Source organism: Malus domestica, chromosome 08 (assembly GCF_042453785.1).
Source record: "Malus domestica chromosome 08, GDT2T_hap1".
Taxonomy (NCBI): Eukaryota; Viridiplantae; Streptophyta; class Magnoliopsida; order Rosales; family Rosaceae; genus Malus; species Malus domestica.
In genome coordinates this window covers 7405884-7421558 of record NC_091668.1, presented here as the reverse complement: position 1 = coordinate 7421558, position 15675 = coordinate 7405884, and the positions used below count along the sequence as shown (strand labels likewise).

The 15675-nt window shown below is 37.3% G+C and overlaps 1 protein-coding gene and 1 pseudogene across 1 annotated transcript; both read right to left on the bottom strand.

The window, feature by feature from the left end:
• Positions 1-3371: 3371 nt before the first annotated feature.
• LOC114826491 (uncharacterized protein At4g06744-like) lies at positions 3372-5162 on the bottom strand (annotated as a pseudogene).
• Positions 5163-8143: 2981 nt separating this feature from the next.
• Positions 8144-14115, bottom strand: LOC103428765 (probable WRKY transcription factor 7). Its single transcript, XM_008366884.4, has 4 exons — positions 13928-14115; positions 9427-10173; positions 9196-9321; positions 8144-8692 (listed from the first exon to the last, which is right to left on the bottom strand). Exons 1-4 carry the CDS (start codon positions 13990-13992, stop codon positions 8530-8532), a joined length of 1101 nt encoding a protein of 366 aa, XP_008365106.3. The 5' UTR covers positions 13993-14115; the 3' UTR covers positions 8144-8529.
• Positions 14116-15675: the final 1560 nt, after the last annotated feature.

The window sequence follows — 15675 nt, the reverse complement described above, 5'->3', positions numbered from 1 at the left end:
AGAAATGTAGTGGGAAAGGTTGAAAGACATAAAGCTAGACTTGTAGCTAAAGGTTTTACACAAAGAGAGGGCATAGACTATAATGAAACCTTCTCACCAGTTTCATCCAAAGACTCCCTGTGAGGGTGATTATGGCCTTAACAGCTCATTTCAACTTGGAATTACATCAAATGGATGTAAAATCAGCTTTCCTTAATGGTGATTTGTTTGAAGAAATAGTAATGGTTCAACCCCCAGGCTTTGTGGTGAAAGGGAAGGAGTCCATGGTCTGCAAACTTAACAAATCCATCTACGGGTTAAAGTAATCATCCAGGCAGTGGTACATTAAATTTGATCAAGTTGTTTCTGCTTTTGGTTTTGAAGAAAACAAGGTTGATGACTGCATATATCTCAAGGTCAGTGGCACGAAATTTATATTTTTGGTATTGTATATGGATGATATTATCTTAGCTAGTTCAGACTTGACTCTTTTGCACACCACTAAGACCATGTTAACCGAGAGTTTTGATATGAAAGATCTCGGTGAGGCGCATTTTGTTCTTGGTATTGAGATTGAGCGAGACAGATCCAAGAGGATGCTGAGGTTGTCTCAAAAGTCTTATATTGACAGAATCATGAAAATATTCAACATGGAGAAGTGTGCAGGTGGCGAACTCCCAATTGCAAAGGGTGACAAGTTTAGCACTGACCAATACCCTAAAAATGACCTCGAGAAAAATGGAATGAATGACAAGCCCTACACATCACTTGTTGGTAGCATCATGTATGGTCAAGTATGCATAAGGCCTGATCTAGGGTTTGCAGTTAGTGTTCTAGGTCGTTTTCAGTCTAATCTCGGAACTGCTCATTGGACTGCAGCAAAGAAGGTACTGAGGTACTTAAAAAGAACAAGGAACCTTGCCTTGGTATACCAGCAAGTTGAGAATTTGGAGATGGTGGCTTATTCAGATTCAGACTTGGCAGGTTGTGTTGATGATAGAAAATCTACGAGTGGATATATTTTCCTTTTTGCTGCTGGTGCAATTTTGTGGAAAAGCTCCAAGCAAAAGGTGATTGCCTCTTCAACTATGGAGGCTGAGTTCATTGGTTGTTACACTACCACCAAACAAGCAATCTGGTTAAGGAACTTCATCATGGGACTGAAGGTTGTAGACTCAGTTGAGAAACCTATAACTATCTACTGTGACAACAAGGCTGCATTATTCTTTTCTAGAAACAACAAGAGGTCCATTGCTTGTAGATTAATGGACATTAAGTATTTACGCGTGAGGGATGAAGTCAGAAAAAGGGCTGATCAACATAGTTCACATTGGAACTAATTTTATGATAGCAGATCCAATGACTAAAGGCTTACTAGTGGGAGTGTTCAAGAAACACATCTACAACATGGGAATGCGAGAGGATTTTGATTATGTTAATGAGTGGGAGTAGTAAACCCATATCTAGTTCTGTTATGTTTTTGTCGATTACATTGGATGCTTTCAAAATATTTTGTTCTCATGTTATGTTATGATAATAATATGAGCCATACTTCTGTATGTGGCTCAATTATGGAGTTGAATTATGTTTATCAACTTCGAACTTTTGAATTTTTGTCAAACAACATAGTGCTTATGGATTGAATATTTGTGATGATAAAATGCACATGTAGAAGGAATTACATACTGCGTTTTATGGTTCAGTATTTAAAGCTGTAAGTGATAGGTTGTTAAAGGTTTAGTTGCAATTTCTGGGGACTCAGTGATCACCTTAATCTCAACCGAAGTAATGTTATTCTTCTTGGACACTCAAGTGGGAGAATGTAAGTTTGTGAGTGTCAAGGAGAATGACTTCTAGTTCTCGACCAACCTGTAATTCAGTTTTGAGTTATCATGTTGAGAAGATTACGTACTTACTTGGCTGAGATTGGGAGTCCTAATAATATGCAACTATGTTCAAGGAACCTTATCATATTTTGACAAGAGTTCCTTATGGAATAGGACTATATCGAAACCCTAATCAATATAGAATATCCGGGTATCAGTTGATAGGCCTAATATCAAGGATGGTTGGCTATATATTAGGAGGTCCCTACACTCACAACATTATTCCATTACGAGCGTAACCCTATTCTAAGCTTGGAACTTCGGGTTGTTGAGTGTAGAAGATCTCCTCCTTATCTTCCTTCTGCAATGGCGAGTTCTTCTCCAGGTAAGCATATTTATTTTATGTATGCATCCTTATATGTGCGTGTGATTCTATGCATGCAGGGTTTTAATGGCTTACAAGCACTTCCAAATTTGCACCATCCCAACCTTCATCTTGGAAGCATTTGTTCTCCAAAAATAAAACTCGACTGGAAACATATGCCAAAGTGACGGCGTAGTTGGATTAGAGGTGTACAACGAGCCGAGCAGCTGAGATCATGTAATTGGTACACTATTTTTGCTTCCCACTTGGTAAACTACTTTTGCTTCCCACTTGCTGAATCCAGTGCAGCTCTCCAAATCTCCATTAACAAACAAATAGTAATTTAACAGTATATAAAACTCAGAAAAGTGAACAGATTTTAAAATTCGAAATTACAGAGGGGCATATAATTGGTGGTGAGTTCATTGAATCGTCTGACTTACCTCACTCACTCAGCTAGGGCATAGGGGACATTTCCTACCTAACAAGCACTTGGCTCATGAAAAAGGTGTCCCTAGAAAGTGACATCGCTAAAAAGGCCTTCAAGGCTTGCAGGTTCTTCTAGGATTGTAACAGAGGCAAAGCACCATCTTCTTTCTCTGTGTGGACAAATTTTTGGGACCATAGTTTTTGAAAAAGCACCTTTCTCTTCTTTTGCATTTGTCCTTCCCCACTAACTACGATTGTTAACTTATCGCAAAGCGTGAAAATTCTGAATGGACAAGTTGAATGAACAGCTAGATGTGTGATAAAAAATTTAATGACTAAAGATCCAACTGTTAAGGATCTGGTGCATACTATACTCTGATCCATATTGGAAAAATCTCACAAAGTGTGTTATATAGAAATACTCTTTGTAGGACCTCCATCCTTTAACAAATGATGGTTTTGTATCAATAATGTCAATAATGTATCAATAAACACCTGTATATGTTTGGCTGTTAAAATGTTACCTAACAATGTTATTCACACCATAATCGATGTTCCGCCATTTAATAAAGAACGGATGTCCTATGCAAAGAACTGATAGAGGTGTCTTGTCCTATCCATTCGTCTAAAAGAAAAGCTACAATAATCATTGGTTTCTTAATGATACAAACAATATTGGGGGAGGGTGGAATCAAACTTAAATTCTCAGGTGCATGAGTGACCAACTGAGCTAGAAGCCCCTTACCAATCACTGATTTCTTATGATCACAAAATCATGAAGGAAACATCTCATTAATTCTCATGTTAAATGTACCATGCATTATGTTACACTGAAATGAGCGAAGAGATTTAATCACCATGTTTACATTGAAATTTTTTACACCCATAAGCCTTGGAGAAGATGAACAAAGTAGGTCAAGGTGAAGGAGGAGGCAAATGAGGAAACAAAGAACCAAAACGAGGAAGCTTACATGGAATGTAAGTATAGGACCCCATGAAGGGACAGAACCTTGGGTGTGCAAAGAAATCTGCACATTCCTCTATCGGTCTTTGAAACGGAAGATCGGGAAGTCGGAACGCAGCTGTTCATAACGTCGAGCACTCCTTTCCCGATCAAGCTTCTACAAACTGGACCAACATTTGTGAAATCATTATCGGACAGCAAAAAGTTTGCCAAATTCTGCAGGTCATGACATACCACCTCAGGCACCATGCCATGCAACAAATTCCCAGCAAAATTCAGCTGCTCCACGTTTTCGAGGCAGGCCAATGAGAAAGGTAATGGCCCGGTTAACTGATTGTTTCCAACGTCAAAAAATACGGCGTCTTTTATCAACCCTATCTCATATGGCAAGCATCCTGTGAGCTGGTTGTTTAGGAGCAGAACCTCAGTCAGAGCAGCGAAAGCTTTGGAAATGCCCGATGGAATCGAACCTGTGAATTTGTTGTTTGCTAAGGTGAGGAGGAGAATATGAGAGCTGCCGAGAACGGCGGAGGGAAACGCCCCGGAGAAATGGTTATTGCTTATGTCAAGCTCGTAAAGGTAGGGGAGGTTGGCAATGGCGGAGGAGACGGTGCCGGAAAAGTTGTTGGAGTTTGCATGGAAGAGGGCAGTGTCCGGGAGCTGGTCGAGGAACCCATTGAGAGAAGAGCCCCCAAGTTGGAATCCGTTGAAGTCTATCGAGGCGAGGGCAATCGCGGAGCTGTTGTTTGGAGGGCTGTCACAGTAGAAACCTCTGTAGCTGCAAATGTCGGAGCCTACCCAAGTTTTGGTGATGTTTAGAGGATCTGAGGTGATGAGGGACTTGAAGTTTTGGATAATTGGGTAGACTATTTTGAGCCTTTGATCTGCAAATACAAGTTCTTGGGTGTCTGGCAAATTTGTAGGAGGTGCTTGCGGTGGTGGTGGTGGTGGAGGTGGTGGTGGTGGTGAAGGTGGTGGTGGTGGTGGTGGAGGTGGAGGTGGTGGTGGTGATGGAGATGGTGGTGATGGTGGAGGCGGTGGCGGTGGTGGTGGTGGAGGTGGAGGTGGAGGTGGAGGTGGAGGTGGTGGTGGTGATGGTGGTGATGGTGGCGATGGTGGTGATGGTGGCGATGGTGATGGTGGTGAAGGTGGAGGTGGAGGTGGAGGTGGTGGAGGTGGTGGTGGTGGTGGTGGAGGTGGAGGTGGAGGTGGAGGTGGAGGTGGAGGTGGTGGTGGAGGAGATGATGGTGGTGGTGGTAGTAGTCGGTGGCTTTTGTCTTCGTTGCCTCTTCTGCGGTGGCCAGCTAAAACGAACTTGAGGGTTTCTTTGTTGGAGTAATCTGTTGTAGGAGAAGAATTTTCATGCAACGAGGATGTCACTACTACACAACCGGCAATACAGAGATAGGTTAGAAGAAAAAAGAAGGTTGAGAATGAAACTAGAGCTTTGATGGAAGCAGAGCTTCTCATCCTTTCCTCAGAGAAAAGAAAAGGCTATAATTTGCTTAGGCTAGATCAAATGGAAGAAGACACTCCCTCACTGCAGGGGTTTTAATGCCAAATTATACACGCTTTTTCATAACTCATATTTTTTAGGGTATGTTGTGGGTTGTGAATTTAGGCTAAATAATATGAGGGAGTGTATTCTCCAAATTACACACATTTTTTCATAACTCACATTGAAAAATCTCTCGTCAATTTCTTCAAAGTCTCAAATTTTTATATTGAATTTTGAGCACATTGAAAAATCTCATCAATTATTTTAACTCTGCAGACTTATCTTAAAGTTTTGAACAAACATGAAAACACGGCAAGGATCTTGATCTTCCCGGATCCTCAGTCCACTGCAGTAAAAAAGATACAGAATAAAGCCAAAGCAGATGCTTAACAAGTCAATGTTAGTGGACCTCCAAAATGTTCATTGTTAATATTTAAGTCTAAATGAACAACTGGGTTTGGATTTTTTCGCTGTTATTTTCTTGTAGGTAATAAGTCACTTGACGAGCGAGAAAGAGTGCGGTGAATTCCCAATTACAATCGATATTTTGTCGGTTTTGTGGGGGCATGAGCAGGTTTATAAATCCACTGATGTTACAGTTGACCCACTGACACCAGTGGGAGCTAATGCATCATTTTGTCAATAATAAGAGCAGCTTGTTTTCAAACTTTTGAAATCTTGATGGAAATAGACAGGAATTTTTGTTTGTTTATTCATTGCCACCTTTTAGATGAAGAACTAACTCTGGGTTTAGACTTGGATCTTCAATACTAGGCCCAATATTCTTCTGGGCTTGTTCTGGGCCATCCAGCAAAAAGTTTGTATGACCAAAAACCCTAAAGAGGGGGAAAAGGAGGAGAAAATATGTCACATAACACTGATTAAAGACTCATTTTGAAATGTTTTTAAAATGATTGAAATTGTTTTTAGACAAAAAAAATTGAGTTCTAAAAGCACTTAAAATGCTTTCTAGGTGCTTCTTCTAAGTACTTCAAGTGTTTTTTCAATATTCACTTGAGTTTTTATAAAGAGTTGGTTCCATAAACAACCAAAAACGCTTTCAGTCATTTTAAAAACACTTCCAAACGAGCCGTAAGAAGACTAATCATCTCAGTTTTTGAATTTAGTGATCTAATCTAATTTACCAAATGATCCAACCCAATTAAATTGGATGGAATAGGTCTGCTTAGCCGGATTGGTTTGAATCTTCAACAATCAGGTTAGAATAGATCTTTTCAGGTACTTGAAACATCACACGTCGTAATATAAATGAAAGACATATTTTTCAACATCCTTCACTTGTATTATAGCACGTGATGATATATAGCCTTGTGTTATGGTTACATACGGATGCAGACCTTGCATGAAATGCATCGTTCCTCTCTCCACTTTTGGAACTGGGAAGACTTCAAATGTGTGCAAAGTTTATTCTTCATTGAACAATTAGTGTTGGAATTAAGCTTGCTTCGAAATTAAACAAAGTAGGGAAGACATTAAAAGACAACCAACCTATCCACACCCCAACCGACCACATTGACTTTGCCAAATTCTTACTAATTTCTGCGGATCATTCATGACCTTCTAACAAGTCCTACCACACGAGAAATTTTTTCAAGTTCCGGGCTCATATGACCTGGAATTCCACCAATTATAATTTGACACCTATACACATTTAAACATCATCCGCTATTTAAAAATTTAAAAATTAAAAAAAAATAAAACATAATGGGATGTGGGCCCCACTGGTCTCTTTTTCCTCTCTCCCTTCTTCGAAAACTAAAAGGTCTATTTGTTGACCCAAAAAAATGAAAACCTTATATGAGAAATTTTTCCAGGCAATCTCCAACCAAAACGTCCCCACCACCTATATCCAAACGTCTGCCACTGCCACAGCCAAGATCACCCACTTGATGTTAATGCCCTCCACAGAACAACCACATCACTGTGAACCCACCCGAAACTCCAGTATCGCCCAACTGAAACATGACTTTGAAAGAGATTGGATAATTTTGAAATTAAATTGTTGAGTTATGGTTTTGAATAATTTAAATGCAAAAATCCTTGACGTTTTGGTATGAGATTGCTTGGTTGTTGGTGTGCATATAGATTGCGAAGGGAGAGCAAGAGAGAAGGCCGACGTTTTGTTCACAAAAAGGCCCTTCAGTTTCCCGAAGAAGGAAAGAGAGGAAGGAGAGACTAGTGGAGCCCTTACCCCAATATGTTTAATTTGTTTATTTTTCAAACAGTGGATGGTGTTTAAATGTGTACAGGTGTCAAATTATACTCGGTGGAATTCCAGGTCAACTTATGAGCCTGGAACTTGGAAAAATTTCTCTTAACCACACAAACATTTCGAAATTCTCCAACAAAACTAATTACAGCCAAGTCGTTTGTCTTGGAGAGTCTTTCCACATCTGTCGCTGGTTTTGGGTGCCTATATCAGCTAATACGAACGCAGATAAGGTGGTGTTGTTTAAATTTTTAGAGATGAGCGTTTATATTTGGGTCTATAGACTCCCACCGTTGGTGCACATTGCCCACAAGGATGGTCTACTTTGTTCCCCTTCGAACTAAAACTTGTGTGGTGTAAGCAGGGTGACACCTTTGCAATCGTTGCAATGTCCTTCTTCACGTACCCACCCCCCCCTACACCTCCTTTATCTATATGGTTTATTAACTTTATTTATGTCTTCTTGTTTGCCCCATCGTGGGCTTTCAGTGTACTCTTAGCTTTGCCCTAGTAATGAATTTCCATTTTGTCCAAAAAAAAAAAAACCAATTACAGCCAATGCAAGTTTGAGAAAGTGTTCGTTTAGGGTTTGGCGCCTGAGGCATCAATCTGTTCACAAAATAATTAAATACATGCGCGTCAAATCCAATTATATTCTATGTGACTGTGTTGTCTCATGCATCAATCTTACGTGATACTCTCACTACTAAATTATATTCAACATGTAAACAAAAGCAAAACTACTCAAATGTGCATGCATTGTCTGACATTCAATATTTTAAATAAAATAAAATAAAAAGGTGAATAATGAAGTCATATATATAGTGGGAATTGGAACAATTAAAAGTGGGCATCCTCATCAAAATCCACCACCATCATATATTAAACAACCCTAATAACAACTTAACAAGTATTTAGGAATATAATTAAGTAAATTAAAATTAAACAAAACCCACTAGTAAGCATCATTGACTTCCATCCAAATCCTAATCCTATTTTATATTTCATTTCTAAGGAAAATTATAAAAATAATGAAAAAATAAACCCAAAAAACTAAAAGAAAAGGAAAACGACGAATCTAATTTTGTATTGGGGGTACCCACTAATCCTCTTGGAGACGGTGAAAAGCATGATCGTTGACAATTTTGCCGCACAAAATCATGATTTTCTTTGTTCTTCTTTTAATTCGAATTCTTTTAATAAAAGAAGTCGATTTCAGGCCGTTGGATGAGTTGACTTTTAAGAGGATTCGAGGACGAGGGCGGCCGTTGGTTCGGTGACGCCGAGGGAGTGATCGTGATCGCCTTCGTAGGTCACGATCAGCATGGTGGGATCGTCTACAGCGCGCTCCACGTGCTTGCGTGCAAGGCAACCTCTCTGGCTGCTACACTTGTAATACCCTCTGCATCGCGACAAAAGCAACCGCACATTCAGAATACAACGCGGCTACGTTACTGAATCGATTGACTCACAAGAGAGAAAACAATGTTCCATGTGTGCAAAGATTCTAAAAGTGAAAGGCATTAGTCAAACGACGGACTATGACTTAGCGTTTAGGATGTTCATGTTAATGAATCGATTGACTCACAAGAGAGAAAACAATGTTCAATGTATGCAAAGATTTTAAAAATGATAGGCGTTAATCGGACGACAGACTATGACTTAACGTTTAGGATGTCCATGTTAATGAATTGATTGACTCACAAGAGAGAAAACAATGTTTAATGCATGCAAAGATTTTAAAAATGATAAGCGTTAGTCGGACGACAGATTATGACTTAACGTTTAGGCCGGTTAAATTCAGCAATATCATGTGCTCTGAAATTCAACAGTGAATTTATGTACAATCAAACAAGAATTCAATAAAAAACAAAATCAATTAATGAATAAAGGAAGAAATAATACCTTGGATGAGGGGAACCCTTGATGGGTTTTTGACCGTACTTTCTCCAAGAATAATCATCAGGAGGAATATCAGCCAGTTTCATACTAATTGCAGGAACCCTAATCACTCTTTTCACTTTAGATTTCCTGCTCAATGCAATTAACCAATTCAAGTTAATAAAAATACATAATTTTGAACCAAAACCAAGTTAAAAATCATGATGGTTGATGGAAAATTTAACACTGACCAACCTTTTCTTAGAGCAGTGGCAGCGGCCGGTAGTAGATCCGCACCGGAGACGAGAAACATTGTCGACGGAGCTGCACTTTCTTTTCAACGATGACGAAGACAGAGGCGGCCTACCGGAAGATGACTGTGACATATTTGTAAATTGAAACCCAGAAGAGATCGATTGCTCAGCGGGGTCCCCAGTAGTTAAAGACGAAATGAACGAATTTGCGACAGAAATGGGCGCCGAAGGCGAGAAGTTGATGGTGGTGGCAGCAGCAGAATCCATCTTTCTCTCAGAGCACCCAATACCGTTTGTCAGCACAACCGGAGTGATTTTCAGATGGGGATTTTGCGGCAGCGGCGGCAGGCGAACCACCGGCTTCGGACAATAAACCTTAAAAGCAGAAGATTGTTCTGTTCTGAAAACAGAGGTTTGCTCTGTTTTTTGATCATGGGGTTCTGAAATTGAAGGTCTCAGAATTTGGGTTATCGTCTTCGGAGGCACCGGCGGCGGGGGAGGCTGAGATAGAGTCACCGGAGCTTTCCGAAACCGGGCGTGGCCGGTACTTCCTTTGTCCAACAACGAAATGACCTTTCTGAACTTGGTCACGGCCATGTCCGCCACGGCTTTATACTCCGTACCAGCTTCCGAGTTCGACGACGTTGATTGGTGGTGTTCCGAAATCAGGCTAATGAACTTCTCGACGCTCTGGATTCCTGCGGAGGCCGCCTCCTCCACCGCATTCTCCTCCATCCTCGCTGCAAAACTGTCAACCAATCCCATCATTATTTCCACGCCCATTTACCGCCGACGACACGGCATATAACTCCGTCGAGAAACCAGAACGACGGGTTGTTTGAACTTATAGAGATCTTTGCTTGCAAATTAGTACAACGGCTGAAGAAAATGGAAAACAAAAGGTCGAGGAAAACAGAGGAAAAGGGGAAAAGAGGATTCGAGTCAAACAGAAGATGCCCAGCCTCATAAGGATACAGGGCATTGTCTCTCTCTTTTGCTTCTGTTTTGTTTTCAGTCAAAGGCAGAGGCCAGTGATTTGTCTCCACGTGGCAGAGTTTTTGGCAGGGTCATTGAACCGCTTGGAGACCGTGTATAAATGATGAGAGAGAGAGAGAGATAAGGTCAAAAGGCTAAGAATAGCCGTTGGATCGCTGACTGAAGGGGGAGAAAAGGTTTAATTGGAGACAGTGAGGTGGAGTTGACCTTTTACATCTTTTAATGCAAAAGTCTTTAGAGTGAGGCGGTGGGGTTGATTTTTGAGATTATTTTCATCATCAAACGATGATATTCATCATTTTATTTATTAATGTTAGATGAATGTAAAATTTTTATGTATTGAATAGATATCAATTTTGAAATTTAATCTGATTCAAAATTGATAAATAAAGTAGTAAGTATTACCATCATTTGAGAATAGTGGATAAAAATGTACCCTTATTTTTGACAAGAAAACCAAAACACCAACATAATTAGAAATAAATTGAAATAATTATTTAAAAAATATAAACAAATGAGTGTATGAATTTGAGAAAATGTGAAGCATTCTGTGAGAATTTTCGTTAAAGTGAAGTATGTTATACAATTTAATTCTTAAAGGGGCTCAATGCCTTTTGTGTGATTAATTTGAAAGCGTTGGCATGAAGGACTAATGCTCTACATTTTTTCAAAGGGAGTTTTAACGAAAAGCTCATAATACTGTTTACTTTAACGAAAAAACATATTTTTACATTAAAAAATCAAACTTGGTACTATTCATTTTACCTTTTATTTTGTCATTATCGTTAAAACTCAAAGTTTTCAAGTCATTTTCATTAGTTTTTCATTTTTCAAATTCACATTTCAATTTTTATAAATGTCTAATTTAAAAATCAAAGCTACAATTTGGTCATAATCGAGAAGGACTTTCATGACAATTGGCACCATCAGCATAACACCCTGTGTCTATAAATATGATATGCCACAATAGCAATATGGCCATTTCATGATATGCACATAAATTAAGGGTTCAGATTTAAGTGAAATTCTTCTTGTCATCAACAACAATAGTTACAATATACCAAATATGGTCCATCACCAATGGTCCAATATCCGTTGGATGAATCGGAAACCTATTCGGAGCCGTTGATGCTATTGTTCATCATGGTATGAACATTGATTGCGTAGTTATAATTTAGGTTGAGAAGTTATGAACAGTAATGAACTGACTTTGAACCTCAACCATTCGTATCTAACTTAACAACTAACTCTTACTTGTGCGCATGTCAAACAATTTGTTGCTAACATGCTAGGTTTACTCATCTACGCGCATTTAAAAGATTCGTGTGTAGTATATCTCTCATTTTATGTACACAATACAACATCAAATAATTCTTATGTCGAAATAAATTTGTGATTAATGGTCGTTATACATGTTTAGGTGGTTAAGTAAGTTTTGTCATCTGTGTTGACAAACCTTAGATGCTTCAATGGTGCTAGCTAAACACAACAACAAGCTAATATGACTAGCCACGAAATCAGTGGCAAAGTCAGGATTTCATGTGTGGAAGGACCTCTCACATACATAGGTAATTTAAACCAAAACATGAGAGGTCAAGTAATTTGCATAAAAATTGAAAGATCCTAAATTCAATAGAGAGAACTAAAAACATTGCACAACCCCATAAAATCAAACATGAGTTCAGGAGTAAGTCTTTTTTTTTTTTTTTTTTTAATTTAATTTTTTAATTTTTTAATTTTTAATTTTATTTATTTTTTATTTACTTTTTTGATCGATTTCTATTTTGTTTCTAATGTGGCAATGTCCTTTAGTTTGGTCAAACATTCTCTTTTTAGATGGAATTCAAGCTGTGTAGTATTAGAATTTCATAAATGATCACCTCTATTTATGAAAAGTATTTATATAGTCATAATTGCTATGACGTTGATAATTCTTACTCTCCCTTTAATTTTGTATTTTATTTACATTTGTGTTCGCGTGGTTTTTCATTATTTATTCCGGCTTTCCAAAAATAAGAATTTTACATTATCCATGTCGTTAATAATATAATGAACACATGCAATTTTTTTATTTGATATTGTATTACTAGCATTATATATAATAATAACAATATACTCGTATACACGTACGTGATTCTTCTTCGTAACACCTTTGTCCTTACTTTTCATCAACGAGTGGAGACGCTTTACCGTTGTGTCGCTGTGAACACAGAGGCTGACCTTTAAGCTTTTGTTTCTTTTATAACTATTCTATATTATTATAGGAGCATCTAGCCTGTAGACTTTTTTAAGCTTCTTCACAAATCAAGCATAAACTTTGGCTAACCTCCAAGTTTAAATTTATTTATGTATATCTTAATTTTTTTTAAAACAGCTGGTTGCCAATGGCTGACAATTGCTGCTCTGCTTTTAATATTGTTGTTATTGTCATAATTAAAAGTTAGATAGCAATTTAAAATTAAACCAATGCGTAAGACTCGTTTTGAAGTACTTTTAAAATAACTGAAAGAGCTTTTAGAAAAAAAATATTTTTGGGTTTCAAAACCATTTAAAGTGTTTCATTCAATGTAGAAAATACTTCGAGTGTTTTTTCAAGATTCAATTGCATTTTTACTAAAGATTGGTTCTAAAATTATTTTCACAAAAACTGCTTTCAACCATTTTAAAAGCAGTTCTAAACCGCCACTCAGTACTACGGTTTGGTGGTATTCCTCTTCACTTGAAAGTGAGAGGTCTTAGGTTCGAATCTCGTGAATGATGAATTTGATATCAAATTAAGCTGCCCATTGTATGGCTTAGCCGAACTCCCTATCCCCTTAGTGTAAAAATATAATGTACTAAAAAAAAAACAGCTCTAAACCAACCGTTACTTAGTTCATTTGTGATGCTTATTACTAGAATCAATGCCAGAACTAAGTTGCTTCAATTACTATCTTTTAAAATCATATTACCACTCCAAAACCAAAAAACTTCAATATGATTCAACGTAGCCAAAGTTTCTTTCAAATTACGTGAGAATTATTATTCAGACTCTCTCAAAAGTAAGTTTCAACAAATGCAGCTTTTGCGGTAAAATTTATGTTACAACCTGGACTCTTTATCAATTGAAAGTGGGATTAACATATTCCTAGCAGAGCAATAATATAATTTCGAAATAATAAAATAAAAGGACTACCATTCTTTTTTTTTAGTGAGCAATAACGTTAGTAAGTTAGATGTTAAATTAGCTAACAACGGGATTCGAACACATACCGTCATGTAAAGACACAACACATTTCTACCACTATAGTAAATAACCACTTGCCAGACCATTCTTTTTAGAACCATTTGCCTTCACAACTAAATCTCAACTGCTAATGCAACTCCCACCAATAACCATTCATTTATAGAATCCAAAATAATAAAAAGCAATGAATGATAATAATTAACAAACCTATTTAATTATTTTAAACAAAAAAAAAGTAGTTAATTACTAATTTACAAGAAAAAAAAAATAGTGCAGTTACCTGCTTGGGTGAAGAATTAAAGAATGCATTGAGAAGCTTTCTGGGTTTGCCCTTGAATAAATCATCAAATCTGAACGCCACTGAAAAAACCGTTATCGTTTCACCTCAAAATAAAAACTGAACGCACTGAAAGTTTTTCAATTGCGTGGAGTTTCTTTCTTCCGATTATTGCATAAAGAACAAGAACAATGACGAAGTGATAGAGAAAATAATGGAGGAATATATACAAAGAGTATAAGACATACAGAGCAGAAATTTTAGAGTAAACGCGTGGAATTGAAGGGTGAAAAGTGGTCAATGGGAGGTCAAATGTATTGATAAAGTTTTATTTCCATGGAATATGCAATGTTTCCAGGTAATTTTGGAGCCCCCAGTTTTTGACTTACAAAGTTTTCCTCCATGGAGACGTTATTTGATGAAGACTTCCCGGTATGGGATCCTTGAAATTGGCTTAAACGTCGCGTCCCACCCAATTACGAAAACACTACCATTTTCAGAAGATTCTGGTTGGATGTCAAGCTCATCATATTTCTACGTAATTACTGCATGCGTGCCAAAGGGCCTTCGGGTTATAATGATATTTTTAGCGTTGTTCAATTAGATAATCTATGCTTAATTTGTCTAAACTACGGTCTAAGGAGAAATGAATTTGAATTTGAATGCAGAGAAGTAAGTGGCTCTCGCCAACTTGGCGCCTAGGTTTGCTCATTTGGTGATTTGTTTGTATGAATGAATGAATTTGTCGATGAAAGAACAGCCTGAATTTCTTGTTCTTTTGATAATGTTTTATATGTACAACATCTCGCATTTTTTTAACAAAAATAACGTTTTTGTTCCTAAATTTCACGTTTGAGTTATAGATAGGGTTTTTCAAACTCTTCCATTGATTATGTCATGTGTTCCCTTTGATTCAAGGGGGCATGAAAAGAAGTTTGAATCATCCTTCCTTTATTATAGAGTGGACCAAAAGGCCATAACAAATTCAACGTGTTTGCTGCACATGGCATGCATGTATTTCTGGCGAAATTTTTCACGTAATCGTCAGTCACCTTCTCAGCATTTTCCATAATTTCTTCATTAGTTGTGCGATAGTCAGTGGTGGAGCCATCATAGAGTCATTGGTGGTGGAGCCACTTGGGGTCATTAGAATTTTTTTTTTCAACTTACTACGTTTCGAGTTCAAAAGATCACTTGTAATAAAAGAAAAAAAAAAAGGAGGAAAGATCAACTGCGATTTCATGATATTTTTCAAACAGTGATATGTATTGTTTCCTATTGTAGCTTATTGTTTTGTTAAAACCAGATATTTGTCTCATTTTCAATATCTGGATGATCGTTCTTTGCAACTTAGAATCTGTTTAGTATTTGATCGAATATCGTGATAGTTGGGGTTCAAAATTTGGCTATATTCATCCCTAACTAGTGATTCTCTCCCTAGATCCCTAATTTCTTTCCATTATTCTTCTCATTTGGATCAATTAGAAATTAACAGTGTTAAAATATATTTAGAGTACCATTTAGTCTCTGAAAGATTACAAATATATCAACGAGTTCAATGTGAATATTGTATGGGTGTGTGTACATATATATATATATATATATATATATATATATATATATATATATATATATATATATAAGTACATGTTATCTCAATGCATAATAGGATCAAATAGATTAGAGGTTGTAAGAATACAGACAACTATAGAAATTAAGAAATTAAAAATGTTAGATATGATTATGTTAAC

Coding starts and splice junctions, on each gene's coding strand:
- LOC103428765 (XM_008366884.4), bottom strand. CDS start 13,992: ATGATTTATTCAAGGGCAAACCCAGAAAGCTTCTCAATGCATTCTTTA. Junction 10,174..13,927: donor TTAATTCTTCACCCAAGCAG/GTAACTGCACTA, acceptor ATTGGTTGACAG/TTTTGCAGCGAGGATGGAGG. Junction 9,322..9,426: donor TGCCACTGCTCTAAGAAAAG/GTTGGTCAGTGT, acceptor TGCATTGAGCAG/GAAATCTAAAGTGAAAAGAG.